This window comes from Culex pipiens, chromosome 2 (genome assembly GCF_016801865.2).
Source record: "Culex pipiens pallens isolate TS chromosome 2, TS_CPP_V2, whole genome shotgun sequence".
NCBI lineage: Eukaryota > Metazoa > Arthropoda > Insecta > Diptera > Culicidae > Culex > Culex pipiens.
This window is the reverse complement of record NC_068938.1, coordinates 90,270,409-90,285,661: the sequence shown is the minus strand read 5'-3', so window position 1 is coordinate 90,285,661 and position 15,253 is coordinate 90,270,409. Positions and strand designations below refer to the sequence as shown.

Below are 15,253 nucleotides of genomic sequence, written 5' to 3'. Positions count from 1 at the left end.
TCACTTTGGTTTATTTTGTTTTACGTCATTGCAGTTTACCCGCTGGATCGAGAAGTCGATCCTGGAGGCGGAGAACTTCGAGGAGCGTGTGGCGATGGCATCGCGTGCAATAGAGGTGATGATGGTGCTGCAGGATTTGAACAACTTCAACGGCGTCCTGTCGATCGTGTCTGCGTTCCAGGGTGCGGCCGTGCACCGGCTCAAGCTGACGCTGGAGGAGATCTCGAAGAGCTACCAGAAGGTGCTGGCCGAGTGCGGCGAGCTGAACAATTCGCACTACCGGAAGTACCAGGAGAAGCTGCGTTCAATAAATCCACCCTGTGTGCCATTTTTTGGAATGTATTTAACCAATATTTTACATATAGAGGAAGGGAATCCAGATATTTTACCAAATACGGAACTAATAAACTTCTCTAAGAGAAGGCGTGTAGCTGAAATCACCGGTGAAATACAGCAATATCAAAATCAACCCTACTGCTTAAAAATTGATCCTATCATGAGGGTGAGTTTGTTGCTGATTGCCTCGTTTGAATGAAATTTTTTAATGTGCTTTTTTCAAAATTTGCAGCATTTTCTAGAGAATTTAGATCCTTTTAAAGGAATGAGCGTTACGGAGATCTCAAACTACGTTTACGAGGAGAGTAAGCGAATAGAGCCGAAAAATTGTCGTCAGCCGCTCAAATTCGTAAGTTTTCCATTCGGCGTACAGATCAAAATGAACTCTACAACTTTTCTTTTTCCCAACAGCCCCGCAAATGGCCCGACATTCCGTTAAAGTCCCCGGGCATCAAGCCGTCGTCGCGGCGCAACAACAGCTCCGCCAACTCGTCGATGACGCTAACCGGCACGTTACCGTTCAGCAAGACCTCGCTGCTGAACAACAACGACACCGGCGGGGAGCAGTCACCGCCGGCCAACTCATCGTCGTCTTCCGTGCACGACTACTCGATATTTGCCCCCGTCAATATCCACTCGTCGTCGTCAACGTCCACCAGTTCATCACAGTACTACCAGCATCACCACCAGCAACAGCAGCATCATTCGTTCTACCAGCAGCATCACAGCATCACGCAGGGTTACAACAGCTGTAGGAAGGCCACTTCCTCCTCGGCAACATCGCCACCGTCGCAGGGTTACAGCTTCTCGCAGTCGGTGGTCAATCTGGCGTCGGCCTCGGACCAGCAGATGGCGCCGGAGATTCCCCGACGGTCCGACAGTATTATCCTAACCCACGCGCCGTACAATCTGAACAACAGCAGTCTGTCCGAGTCGAGTGGAAATCCGTGCGGCAGCGGTGGCGGAAGTGGCAAGCTCGTGCCCAGTCCACGCAATCCCTACTCGTCGATGAGTGCGCTGTCCTCGTCCTCGTCCGGTATCAGCGTTTCCTCCTACTTTGGCATTTTGAGCGCATCGAGCAGTGATGGTAACAGCAACAATAATCCTTCTACCGCTACTAGCTTTAAACTTACGCCAATGCTTAGTCAGCCCCCCAAAGTAGTAAGCAATACGCAGCATGCTGAAGACACTCCCAATTCGATTCTTTCAGCGTCTGGTCTGGGAGCCGGCGGAGGCGGAGGCATGGCCAGCAGCTCAGCTGCAACGAACGCCACCAGTATAGTGTCGCTAAGCGACGGCCCAACGGCACCACTTCCCCCGCTGTCATCGTCCGTTCCACCTTCCAACAACAACAACAACAACAACCCAACCGGGTCCGGCAACTCGTCCTCAGTTTCGTCGTCGGCCTCGGCCAGCTCGTCGTCGACCGTGGTGGTGTCCTCGACGGCGTACGGTGCCGGAACGCAGCAATCCAATCTACCACCGCCACCACCAACGCCCTCGTCCGCGGCGTCCGGCGTTGGTGACATTCCACCTGCGATAAGTCCCCGTACTGACAAGCCGGCACATCCGCCAGCACCGCCGCCGTTGCGCAACAATGGCGGTGGCGGAGGCGGCACCGAGTTTTGCTACAACATGTCGTCCTCGTCGTCGTCGTTCGGACTACCCAACTGTACATCACCGCATGCAACTAGTAGTAGTAGTAGTAGTAGCTTTAGGAATAATTCAACCAACCCCTTAAAGTGAGTATATTTCTTATTCTATGCATTATTGTTTATTATAAGGGAGATTTCCATGCCTAGGGTTTCGGGAATATTATGAATAATTTGCAATCTAGTTGAAAAAGGTGGCCACCGGATTTAAATTTAAAATTCAATTAGGGGGACAGGGGGTATTATGCACCCCCTAAGGGAAAACTGTGATTTCTCAACCATAACAGCATTTCTGTGAAAGAATTTCGTTAGATGTTCATAAATAACTATTATTCAACGTCATCCAAGTGAAAAAAGTATTTAAAACCCTCAAAATTGTTTAAAAATAACAGATTTCTAAAAATATTTTTGATTCATTTCAAACAACAATGCGGGGCAATATGCACTGCAACATTGGGGCAAAATGCACCACAACATGGGGCAAAATGCACCGGCTAAAAGCAGTTTTCACTAGTCACCACTAGATGACACCGCTGTTTTTACAAAGGAGCTTCACACCGGTGCATTTTGCCCCGACCACGCTTTTTGCAGAAAATTTAATTAAAAATGCATTTTTTGATGTTTTTCGACTCATCTATCTACACAATAATGAAGATTATGGCAAAAACTATATAGGGTAAATTCTCGTATGTTTGGCAGGTTAACGGTGCACATCAACCAGAGCTTTTGCACCCATAATATTGTTACAAACATTTTAGTATCTTCAAAACTACGGGAACTATCGATTTGATTTTTGATTCATCCCCTAAGCTACTATATCCAAAATGATTTACAACAAAATTGATCAATTTTTATAATCAAATTATTTCAGAATTGGGTCCGTAAGTTCAACTATTTTGGAATAAGAAGACAACAACTTCCTTGGTTGCTGTGCACCCTTAAGCTCTCGCTCCAAACTCCATCCAATTTGCTGTTTTTCACTACTTAAACAACTAATTTTGCAAAACTTTTTATAGAAACTTGCTTGCTCACTTCTTGTTGAGCTATTCATCACTCGATTTCAGTTGAAAACGCTTTTAATTAGCTTTAATTGAATGTCAAAGTTCTGACCTGCCAACATTAGAGGCACGCTGGAATTAGATGCTGTTCCCCTACCTCAACACTTACAATAACAATAAATGCTTTTTATATTGTCCAAAAATCATAATGAAAGTTCAATGAAAATTAGATGAAAACACAACATTTTAAAGTTTTGCAAATAACTTAAGCTGTTTTTATACCACGATGCTCAAATTTTTCCAGCACGGTTTAGCAATGTTAAGCTTCCAATTTCTATGATTTTTCCCCAGGAAAATTCTTCCAAATACCGAGAAAAGCAGGGGGTGCATTTAGCCCCGGGGGTGCATATTACCCCCTCTCTCCCTAAATTTAAAATCCATTTTAAGGTGGTTGAAACCTTCCTCGCCTTAACCCTCTACAACCCAATCCCGCCTTTAGACGGGCTTTGATTTAAAAAATCGCCAAAAATCAATTTTTCAACCAATTTTTGATCTTTAAAAGCATTGGAAAGAAGAACTCTTAAAAATTTAGAAAATTTTAGGGTTGGAAGTTTGACTTGTTTTAAATGATTTTGCCAATGTTTGTCATTTTTTTAGGGGTCAAATTTGGATGTGTTTTTTACTAACATTTTTCTATATTTTAATAAAAAGAAATATGCAGTAATTTTTACAGTGTCCCAGGCTATGCCTCCATGATTTTTTTTACAATTTAAATGATAATGGTGCCATTTTGTAGCAAAAAATGAAAAAGTGACTATAAAAACATTAAAAAATTACATAGGCAAAATGTAATGATAGGAGGTTGTAGAATAGGCCAAATACTACCACAAAAACAAACATGAACTAAACAAAATAAATGAATTATAAAATACTAAAAATGAAATAAGAAAAAAACATAAAACAACACAAGTAAAGTTTTTCGTAGAACAAAAGTTGCTCAAAATGACCTCCTGAACACGGGAAAAATAAAAAATTTCGAAAAAAAATGGGCAGTAGAGGTTTAATTTTGTTTGATGAAAAATGACAAAATCCTATAAATTTAACGTCGTATACTCAAAACATTTGATATAATTAGATATTTAATTATTTGGACCCGCTGAAAAGTTTTTAGAAATACCATTCTGGAAATGTATACTGTGAAGCGTTTTTTAAGGGGTTACATACATGTAAATCGATAAAAAAAAGTCAGAGGTTAGTGTGAGCATACACTTAATTTTATTTAAAAACTGTAGCTATTTGAAGTTAGCAGTTTCAAAAAACGGGTGCCACGATATCTTAACACTGCCTTGACCAAATCGGCTCAAAACTTTGGTGAAGACATTTGAACTGGTCCTGTGTGCATGACGAAGGCCGATTTTCAAAGAAACTTATTTTAAAAAAAGATAAAAATATTTTTGTGTTTTTCATATAAAAAATCGTCAGATTTTGATTTTTGTATTTAAAAAAAAAAAACAAAATTTCTAAATCGGGCTTTGTCATGCACACGGTATATGTCTTGAGAGTCTTCATCCCAAATTTTAGCCAATTTGGTCCATCCCATCTCGAGATATCGTGGCACCCGTAAATCAACTCGGTGTTTTGAGAAAAATGCTCAGAAAGTTTGACAGTCCGCTTTGCGCACGGCAAAATGTTGAGCTGAAAATCGTCTCTAACTCAGTTTAATCATGTAATATCTTCATGAAACTTTCAGGAGTGATTGAAAATCATCTTTTTAGTGAATTAAATAAATTTTCTGTAATATGAAATTTTGTGATTTTCTATATGTATGTAACCCCTTAACCACCCTTAACAATCTTCCATTTTTTCTGCATAACTTTCAAACCAATTCACTAAACTTCGTAATTTTTGATAGAGACGCATGGGACCCTAATACCGATCGATTAAAATTAAAACTAACAAAAACTCACCTTGTTACATATTTTTAAAACGGTATTTGAAAGACCATTCCAATGAAAATGAAAGATCTGATACCGTCAGTGGGGTTAACATTGTGTGACAGTGATAATTTACGAATTTCGCAATTTACATGTTCTTCTCAATGAAACTTAATTCTGTTTAACGTGTTGTGTCCTGATTGCTCCAAAAAGACTCGTTCACCCGCGACCACAAACCGAACGCGACGAAAAAATGCTCTGACGATTTTTACGATTTTTCAAACGCCACTTTTTGGTCTAAACGTTGACATATTCGCAATTCTCGTAATTTTCTTACAAAATTTAAATTTGATAACGAAAAATGGCAGAGGTTTTAAACTTTTTTCATTATTTATTTTTTCGATGAAGAATACGGTACGATATAAAATCAGGCGTCTAATTTTAAATAAAAATCCCTTAGACACCATCGTGGTCAGGGATGCCTTTAGGGGAAAGGCAAAGTTTCACGAAAATCAATGACGGGTGAGGGGTAGAGATTGCTGTTTGAGTTGGCGGAGAATTACCCGTATCGTAATTTGGCAGTGTCGGCAGTTTTTCGAAAAGTTCATATTTTTTTAAATGGGTGGAAAAAAGGAGAAAAACATTTTGATTTACTTTTTAAAGGTAAAATCCAATTTACAATCAAAAAGTAGAAAGTAAGAAAGTAGATTATCTAATAGATATCGAGCACCGGTTTTTGAGTTTAGCCACATTTAACACTTTTTTTCAGAAGTTATTAATCTTGACCAAAGCCAAAAATATTTTTTTCGAGTTATAATAATTATTTCAATAATAATATTTTTTTCGAATAATAACATTTTCTACGAAAAACCTTCCTTTGTGAGGTCAGGAAGGCAAAAAAAAGTTACCCTAACACGAACTAGAAAAATCGAAAAAATGGGAAAAAGAAGCTTAATACAAAAATTAATAAAAATTTGGTTAAAAAAAGCAAAACTTCACTAATTCTCCATCCGACAATTTCAGAAATCAAAACTGTGATTTCACCTCCGCGAGTGCCGCTCTGAACCGCTCATCGTGCGAGAACTCGCCCATCTACCCGTCGAGTCCGAAGATGTACTTCTCGACGACGGCGGCGGCCGGAACTTCCTCCGGTATGACCGACTTCAACTACAGCAGCAGTGCCAGCGCCGTGTCGCCTTCGCTGTCCACGTCGTACAACAGCGCATCGTCGACGACGGCCGACTCGATGATCCTGAACGCCACCACTTCGGGGACGGGAATGAGTGGCGGCGGCGGCTTTGGCGGCAGCAGCAGTGGCGACTTTGGTCCGATTCCCATCTCACCGCACGTCAACGTACCAAATGCACACAATATTCCTCCTCCTATGCCGCCTCCTCTACCTCCTAGGGTTAAACGAAAAGAGTCATCCGGAGAATCGTCCCAGTCTTCGCAGGTTCGACAAGCGCCGGACGCGCCCAGGGTAAGCGAAGGATTTCGACGTGTGTGTGTGTGTGGCAACGGAATATTGACGGATTATTTTTTTCGTTTTAGCTTCCTCCGAGAGATCTCAGTCCACCTCCGTTACCGCCACGTACCCACATCCAGTCACACTATCTGTTCGGTAACGTGCAACAGCAGCAACAGCTCTACAATTCCAGCTGCGCAGTCAGCGACAGCTGGAACCATGGGCACCAGTTTCCGGTAAGTGGGATTCCTCTGGATCAATAAGAGATCGTTCCAATCTTGATAAGAGTAGCACTTTCGAACAAATTAAAAAAAAAGTGTAGCAGCTAAGGTTTCTTCAAAGACAAATATGAAATTGCACAATTTGAAAATCACTCAGAAAGGAATTCTCTCAAGCACATTTCCAGGAGGCATTCCGTTATCTCGCTGGTTATCGGCGTAACTGAAACACCAAAATGATACTGGATAATCGAGCTGTCAAATCGCAACATGGAGTTAAACTTTCTGTGTAGTTGCTGTGAAGCTAACCAAGGCTTTTTCAAAAAAGTTTAACTTCATGTTGCACGCACACACTCTCACTTTTCATTTCTCGATTGAACTCAAAACCGAGTCCGACGGAATGGCTGGTTTGACGAGGAATGTCAGGCAATTTGGGACGAGAAGGCAGCAGCGCGGGACAAGTGGCTGCTGCATAATACCCGTGGGAACAAGGAGTCGTACAAACAGTTGCGAAGACAGCAAACCCATCTCTTCCGGGATAAGAAGCGCCGCTTGGAACAGTTAGAGTGCCAGGACATGGAACAGCTGTATCGTTCCAACGGGACGAGCCAGAACCCACGATGAGGCAAATTAAGGATGCCATCAAGAAGCTGAAAAACAACAAAGCAGCGGGTAAGGAAGGTATCGGTGCGATCTGTCTGTAACGACTGATAGTCAAGGTTTGGGACACAGAACAGCTACCGGAGGACTGGATAGAGGGAGTAATATGCCCGATCTACAAGAAGGGGGACAAGTTGGAAGAACTAGCGAGCTATCACCATTATCAACGCGGCCTACAAAGTGCTGTCTCAGATCATTTTCTGTCGTCTGCCCGAGCGAGCAAAAGAATGCGTAGGGACGTACCAAGCCGGTCTCGTATAGTGGGAAATCGTCTACTGACCAAATCTTTTTGCTACGCCAAATCCTCCAAAAATGTTGCGATTACCAGATCCCGACGCACCTGTTCGTCGATTTCATTCGATTTTCCCGGGACGAGACGAGAACGGCTTTCCCGGGAAGCTGATCAGACTGGTGAAATCAACGATGGACGGGGCACGGTGCAGCGTGAAGATTTCGGGGGCGATGTCCGACCCGATCGAATCGCGCAAGGGACTGCGACAAGGCGACGGTATCTCCGGCCTCTGTTTCAACATTGGGCTTGAAGGTGTAATGAGGCGGGCGGGCTTCAACATGCGGGGCACGACTATCAACCGGTCCAGCCAATTCATCTGCTATGCCGACGACACGGACATTGTCGGCAGAACGTTCGAGGAGGTGGCTAAGCGGTACACCGAATTGAAGCGGGAAGCGGATAAGGTTGGATTGAAGGTGAATGTGACGAAAACGAAGTATCTGCTGGTAGGAGGAACCGAGTCCCTAAGGACTCACATAGGACCGAGCGTGGCGATCGACGGGGACGAGTTCGAGGTCGTGGAGGAGTTTGTGTACCTCGGATCGTTGGTGACGTCAAACAATAACTGCAGCAGAGAAATTCGGAGACGCATCATCACCAGTAGTCGTGCCTACTATGGACTCCACAAGACCCTACGGTCTGGTCATCTTTCCCGGCGTACAAAGTGCACCATGTAAACGAAACTATTGGCACTACGCCCCCGGGGCATGGCCTTCCTCTAACGTGGGATTTCTGCTCCAGCGCCTCTGACGAGACAGGAGAAACCGGGACCGACGTTTTACTTCACCATCCGATAGAAGCTCAGTGGATAAGGCGGGAATCGAACCCGCGTCTCATAGCATCATCGGGATCGGCAGCCGAAGCCGCTACCCCTGCGCCACGAGACCCACAAAGTGCACCATGTACGAAACGCTGAAAAGACCGGTCGTTCTCTACGGGCACGAGCCGTGGACGATGCTCAAGGAGGACCTGCAAGCACTTCCGAACGGCAGTTTCCGCAACTCAACGGCAGGCCAAGTATTCGGAAGGTCGCCAATGCTGACCGAATCCAGTGGGCCGGACACGTCGCAAGAATGCGCGCCAACCTAACCAGACAATCAATCCCGTGAAATTTGTGTTTAATACGGAACCGGTTGAAATGCGGCGGAGGAGACGCAACGTGCGAGGTGGTTAAACCAAGTGGAGGAAGATCTAGAAAGAGTGGGAGTTCCGCAGTCGAATTGTAGAATTGGAGAGTAGCAGCCCGATTATATGAAGTAAAATTTTTCCAAGGCCTTTAGATAATCGAATCTGGACTGTATTGAAATATAAAAAAAACTTGAATTTAAAAATTAAAAAGCATACAAAATCCAAAATTTTAAAAATATAAAACTGAAAAAAATATTACAAAAAAAAAAATTAAAAATCTAAAACTTGAAAATAGACCATCCATAAACCACGTGAACACTTTTTTCAATCTCAGATCCCCCCTCCTCCCCTCGTGGACAATTTCCATACAAAACAAATGTTTTTTTGTATCGAAAGAAACTTGTAGAAAATTGGACGTGCTTTTTTGAAAAAAATATTGCGGCTATCAGGATTAATTATCATTCTGTTGCGATCGTATCCCGCATTTGCGGAAATCGCAGAGGTCCCTTCGTAGGCTCAATTTTGCCATGTCCGATCAACATGCTTGATTTCATACCTAAGTAAGTCACGTGGTTGCAAAAAAATCTGAAATAAGCAAAGTATGCTCGGGATGACATGCTGGGTTTTGGTAACCTGAAATCGTAAAATGCGTAATGCTAATCAAAGTGCGCTTTATAGTCGCAGCCAACCAAAAGTTCAAAATATACCGCCGCATTTTGCGCAGTAGCCAGACTGACGCTCTCTAGCACCGCAGAATGTTAAATTATCTTGCCATGCATAATACACTAAAGGAATGCTACACGCCACTTCAATGAGAATTTTTTATTTTTAAGTATACAAATTAAATTTTATGGGGCTGTCACTATTTTTTTTCGCTTAAATTTTGTGAGGATGTATTCTAAGATGTTACAAAAAGAACTCATGAAAATGTTTTTTTGAAAGGTGGTCTAAACGTCAACATTTTGGTGGTAATCGATTCTTCAGACAGTTTTACATAAAAATCACCGTATTGACCATTGTCCTAAGTCACAAGGATTTGACTTAGGACAATGGTCAAATTTCATTTTTCATTTTTCTTTATTAGGAGGTGGACAAAAGCCCCCTTGAGATGTGTCTAGCATATTCCAAGACACTCTCTCAAAAAGGCACAAAACCACCTCGTCTTTTCGCATCAACAAGTACACAAAACTCAAATGATACAAGACGGGTTACTTTAAAACTAACTCAATAAATTAACAAAAATATCACAGTGTTCTAAAATCTACGTGTGTATTGTTAGGGAAGGGACTTAAGGAAATTAAGGAAACGGATTTTGATTTTGTCGCGGGATAGGTCAAAGTCGAAATGGTCAGAGCACAAGTTAAAAATACGACACATACTAGAAACTGGTTCGTTATGTCCGTAGTTAGGGTAGTTAGTCAGAGCTCGGCGAACCGTCAAAAAGGAGTGGTTGCGAAGTACACGCCGGCGGGTGTTAATATTGATCAGTTGCAAAACAGCGGGACAATCAATGGACGACTGCAGGAGGTCAGCTACAAACACTGCCTTTGCAACATCACGTCTTACCGAGAGAGGATCAAAGTTTAGCATTTTGCAACGCTCAGCATAGCTCGGAGGATTTAAAGGATCAGGCCAGGTGATGTGACGTTGGGCATATTTGACGAACTTTCGCTGCACCGACTCCACGCGTTGAATGGCGTTCTGGTAGAAGGGAGCCCAAACCGTGGAACAGTACTCGAGCGTAGAACGAACCAGCGAGCAATAAAGAGCTTTGAGACAGCCTATATCTCGAAAATGCTTAGCTATCCTGAAGACGAATCCTCATGTTTTGGAAGCTTTGGAAACCATATACGTAATATGGTCAGTAAACGTCATTTTGCTATCCAGCATCACGCCTAAATCTTTCACACAGGAAGTCCGAGGTATGGTGGTGTTTGAAAGAGTATAGTCAAAGGAAAGGTTTGCGGGTGAAAGTGATTACTGAACACTTAGTTGCATTGAGAACCATTCTGTTATCGGAGCACCAGTTGGCAAACCGGTTGAACTGCTCTTGAAGAAACTGACAGTCTCCGGTCTCCTCGATAATAGAGAGCCTATATGGAGAGGCGAAATGTTACTCTCAGGGTTCCAATCGAACTGTCAAATCGGGGTTCCAATCGAGCAACAAGACCATGCAAGAACAAGGTCAGAATCAATTTAAAATAATTTTGGGCAGAAAAATGAGATTAATAACGTTTACAAACATTGTAAAACTGTTGTTTTTATTAAAATGATAGTTTTTGTTAAGTTTGTGCTAGTTTGGTACAAGAAACATGCCAGCACCAAAAAAATACTACAAGTTTTTCAACCTTAAATTTGAATGACTTTGGGTGTTTATAATTTCTCCCAGAACATTTCATTTCCCTATGTAGGTCCCTACTCGATAACAGTGAAAAGCTTTATGTCGTCCGCGTAAGACAGTTTGTGACATTTAAGCAGAGGATGCACGTCGTTCATATAGAGGAGAAAAATCAGGGGACCCAGGTGGCTGCCTTGTGGGACGCCTGAAAAAACAGCAAATATAGCAGAAATTACGTCGCCCACATTCACACTCATTTCTCGTCCGGTGAGGTAGGAGCGAAGCCATTCGAGTAGAGAACCGCTGAAGCCCAGTCGCTCGAGTTTAGCAACAGCAATACGGTGGTTTAGCTTGTCGAATGCTGCCGATAGATCCGTGTAGATGGCGTCAATTTGTTTCCGTTTCTGCATGGTTCGTAGGATGAAGGACGAATAGGTGACCAGATTGGAACTGGTAGAACGTTTCGCCATAAAGCCATGCTGTTCCTGGGCGATATAATCACAACAGTTGAACTTGATGAAGTCTAGCACAATGACTTCGAAGAGCTTGCTTACAGCGCAGAGGGCAGCGATTCCTCAGTAGTTCCGGACGTCACGTTTAGGCCTCTTTTTGTGAACAGGGAACACAAATGACTTCTTCCAGAAACATGGGAAAACTCCCGTGGAAAGCGAGGTGTTGAAGAGTTGAGCCAGCGGTTCCGCGAGTGCATCGCAACACTTTTTGAGCACAACCGCGGGGATGCCATCCGGTCCACAGCTGTTGGAACTCTTCAGGCGGGCGCAGGCGTGTGAAGAGTATTTATTTATGAAGGTTTTAAATACGATACAGTACTTGTTCGGTAACTGGGCTGAGAACGTATCCCAGTCACCGAATGCTGCCTCTAACTGGGCTGAACGAAAAGGTACGAGGGGACCACCGATGCATAATATTTTCCTGATGATATATAATAATAAAAGCTATTCAAATTTGTTTATAATGGCTACTTTTTATATTTCTTTAATTGTGACTTGAAATTTAATAAAAGTTTTTTTTTCCATTTATTGAACATGATTTATGTATTTATTAACCCCTCAGTCATTTCGGTTTGTTTTGGTTTCTTGACGCCCAGTTATCGAACAAGTACTGTACATACTTTTAGATAATCTCTGGAGCAACACGAGAAAAAGGGCGGATAAGCATTTTGACGGCCGGAACTATTTTGAAAATTACGAAACAACAGGTACGTTTTTCACAAAACTCGAAGACGTAAACAATAGCTGGCCTTCCCGGCTACCTTATAACGCTGCGGGTTTTGTTAAATAATTAAATGTTGACCCGGAATTAGCAAAATAGTTCCAGCTGTCAAAATGCTTACGCGCCTTTTTTAAAGGTTGCTCTTGATTTGATAAATACTTTGCAATGTTTTATAATTTTCTGGAATTATCAATAAGAAGGGGAATTTTGCCTAAACTGTTATAAATCTCTGATTTGCTTTTGCTGAAAACCATTAGGATGTGATTAATTTTTAAGATACTTAATAGGGTGGGTACGTTTTTCAAAAAGTTTTCGGATCAAGTTTTAGTATGGTGTCCCTTGTAGGGCATGCCCATAGGGGCTTTCATGCCAAATATCAGCTCATTTGGTTGTAAGCTGGCTGCGCGCATCAGGGTTAAAGTTTACATGGGAATTACTATGGGAAATTTGAACTTTTTGTTCAAACGCTCCTACAGGTCTGGGAAAATAACGCGCCAACTTCTGGTATGGTCAGGCCTAAGGGGAATGGTCTGGAGAACACTTTTCCCGAAGAGAGCATATGGATTCGTTGTCCCTAGACCTGGCGCATCGGCAAACAATTCGATGTCTCCGGAATCAACGGTTTTCCCCCAAAAAGCATCAAATTTTCCTTAGCATGCTATGAAAGATTGATGAACACCGCGACGCCATACGTCAAGCAGCTACCACGTGGGTGAGAAACGGCTGGAATATTCAATTGCAAACCTTCTTTTAACTAGAAAATGATCATTTCGAGCAATCCTGATATTATTTAGTCGAATTCAGAATCTTTGCATAGCAAATTTGTATTTTTTTGCAAATATTTCAACCACGTGGTAGCTGCCTGACGTATGGCGTCGCGGTGTTTATCAAGCTTTCATAGCATGCTAAGGAAAATTTGATGCTTTTTGGGGGAAAACCGTTGATTCCGGAGACATCGAATTGTTTGCCGATGCGCCAGGTCAAGGGACAACGAATCCATATGCTCTCTTCGGGAAAAGTGTTCTCCAGACCATTCACCTCAGGCCTGACCATACCAGAAGTTGGCGCGTTATTTTCCCAGACCTGTAGGAGCGTTTGAACAAAAAGTTCAAATTTCCCATAGTAATTCCCATGTAAACTTTAACCCTGATGCGCGCAGCCAGCTTACAACCAAATGAGCTGATATTTGGCATGAAAGCCCCTATGGGCATGCCCTACAAGGGACACCATACTAAAACTTGATCCGAAAACTTTTTGAAAAACGTACCCACCCTAAATTCTTAAGGATGTACTTAGTTTAACCTTTCGGATAAAAACGTACTAGAAAAATTCCTGATTTGAGCTGCAATTGCTCAAAATCTTCTTTTAAATGGGTATCTATAGAAACCTTTGGATAATAGAATTTCGGATAATCGGGTACGGAATGTATGAGCAAACCTAGTACAAGATTCGATCACACTAGTATCTAAATCTTGATATAAATATTAAATCCACCCTTTCTTCTCCCCCAGAAGGACGAATCCGCGTCGTCATCGTCCTCCTCGTCGACGCTCACCCGCGACAACCTGAACCAGCACAACCAGCAGAACACGAGCGAGCAGCGGTTGCTCATGTTGCCGCACACCAGCACCATCATGATGCGCCGCAACTCGGCCATGGACCGGGCCTCCAAGGAGAACGTCCCAAACATTGCCGCGTCGCCGTCGCTCTCCGGGCTGGCCAGCACTAGCGGTACAACGGGTGGTGTAGGGGGTGGCGCAATCGGTGGTCACGTTGGCAGTGGTTCCACCACGCCGGCTTCGACGCCGGCCAGCGGCATCAAGGTCAAATCCGTACAAAACTCTCCCGTGTCACAGCAGCAGCAGCAACCGTTGGTTTGTGGACGACGGCCTAGGTAGGGTTCGATGTGACGAATTAGCTGGGCTTAAAATTACTAAATGTTTCGTTTTTTTTTCACAGCACGAATATTTCGCCACGGTTTTCGCCCGGAGAAACGACACCCAAATTACCTCCGAAGCCAAAGCAAACGAATCTGACTTCACATTCAGGTTAGTTTTTCAAACCTAATTATAAAAGTTGAAATTTTAACGAAACTAAGTAAATTTTCCAGATCGAACGATGTTCCCATATCCGAGCACAAACTGACCAAGCGGAAATGGTTGCGGGCGCCATTTCCTACGGTAGGCGCAGCGATTTCACCAATCAACAAACGTCGTCCAGAGTCGTCGCCGTCGTCGTCATCAGTGAATGAGCTAGCTCGCTTCCGTGGGCTGGGAATCGAGCCACCTCATTGGATTGTTTATTTTTTTTTATCGTTTTCTTTTAACGTTTGACTTTAATAAATTTGTTTAGTTTTTTTCTTTTAATCAAACCGAAGGTGGATTGAAGGGATGTCCTAGGAGAAGAAATAAAAAAGTGCCATAGCTAGATGAAAGACGAGGTAGCGGAGAATTCCTTCAAATTTAAACCAGGTGTCAGGGTCGGGCAAGAGTTTCCGTTTTCTCGCGTTAGAGGCCATCACAAAAAGAAGGTAAAAAACAAAAGTGTCGTGTTCCTATATTTGCTTAATGTAAATACTGTTAGTGAAGAAAACAAACAAACAACTAGAACAATAAGTTCAAGGTGAGATTGACTTGACCAATAAGGCAAAAAGATGGAAGGCGCTTGTTGATTTAAAACAAACTGGACAAAGGTGAACACAACTGCAAACCCGCAACCATTTGAAGGAAGAAGTAAAACCTAACTAACTGTTGAGAGCATAAACTATACAGGCGCAAGATTATATATTAAAACAAAAAATAAACTATAAAGTGTTTCACGGAACATTGAGAGCCGTATTTTTGGTGAACAAATTAAGAAGCATACACACAAACAGAGAAAGAGAGCGAGAGGGGTGGGAAGGAAAGAGTGAGATGTGAGTGATCGACGAAGGGGTTGGGAAGAATGTGCGACGATTTGTGTGATATATATTTTACAAAGAAACAGAGATGGAAGAAAAC

The 15,253-nt window shown here is 42.8% G+C and overlaps 1 protein-coding gene across 2 annotated transcripts in view; it reads left to right on the top strand.

Moving 5' to 3' along the window:
• The window catches only part of LOC120416331 (protein son of sevenless), a 44,218-nt gene extending 29,372 nt beyond the window's left edge, over window positions 1-14,846 (top strand). The window contains exons 12-20 of one of the 2 annotated variants that reach the window (XM_039578061.2): window positions 35-502; window positions 569-685; window positions 748-1,423; window positions 1,547-2,078; window positions 5,944-6,400; window positions 6,472-6,621; window positions 13,766-14,148; window positions 14,214-14,302; window positions 14,365-14,846. In XM_039578061.2, coding sequence (XP_039433995.1) covers window positions 35-502; window positions 569-685; window positions 748-1,423; window positions 1,547-2,078; window positions 5,944-6,400; window positions 6,472-6,621; window positions 13,766-14,148; window positions 14,214-14,302; window positions 14,365-14,399 — 2,907 coding nt within the window. In that variant the 3' untranslated portion in view covers window positions 14,400-14,846. Of the gene's footprint in view, window positions 1-34; window positions 503-568; window positions 686-747; window positions 2,079-5,943; window positions 6,401-6,471; window positions 6,622-13,765; window positions 14,149-14,213; window positions 14,303-14,364 lie in introns of both variants that reach the window. The other variant, XM_052708085.1, reaches the window with a different exon arrangement.
• Window positions 14,847-15,253: the final 407 nt, after the last annotated feature.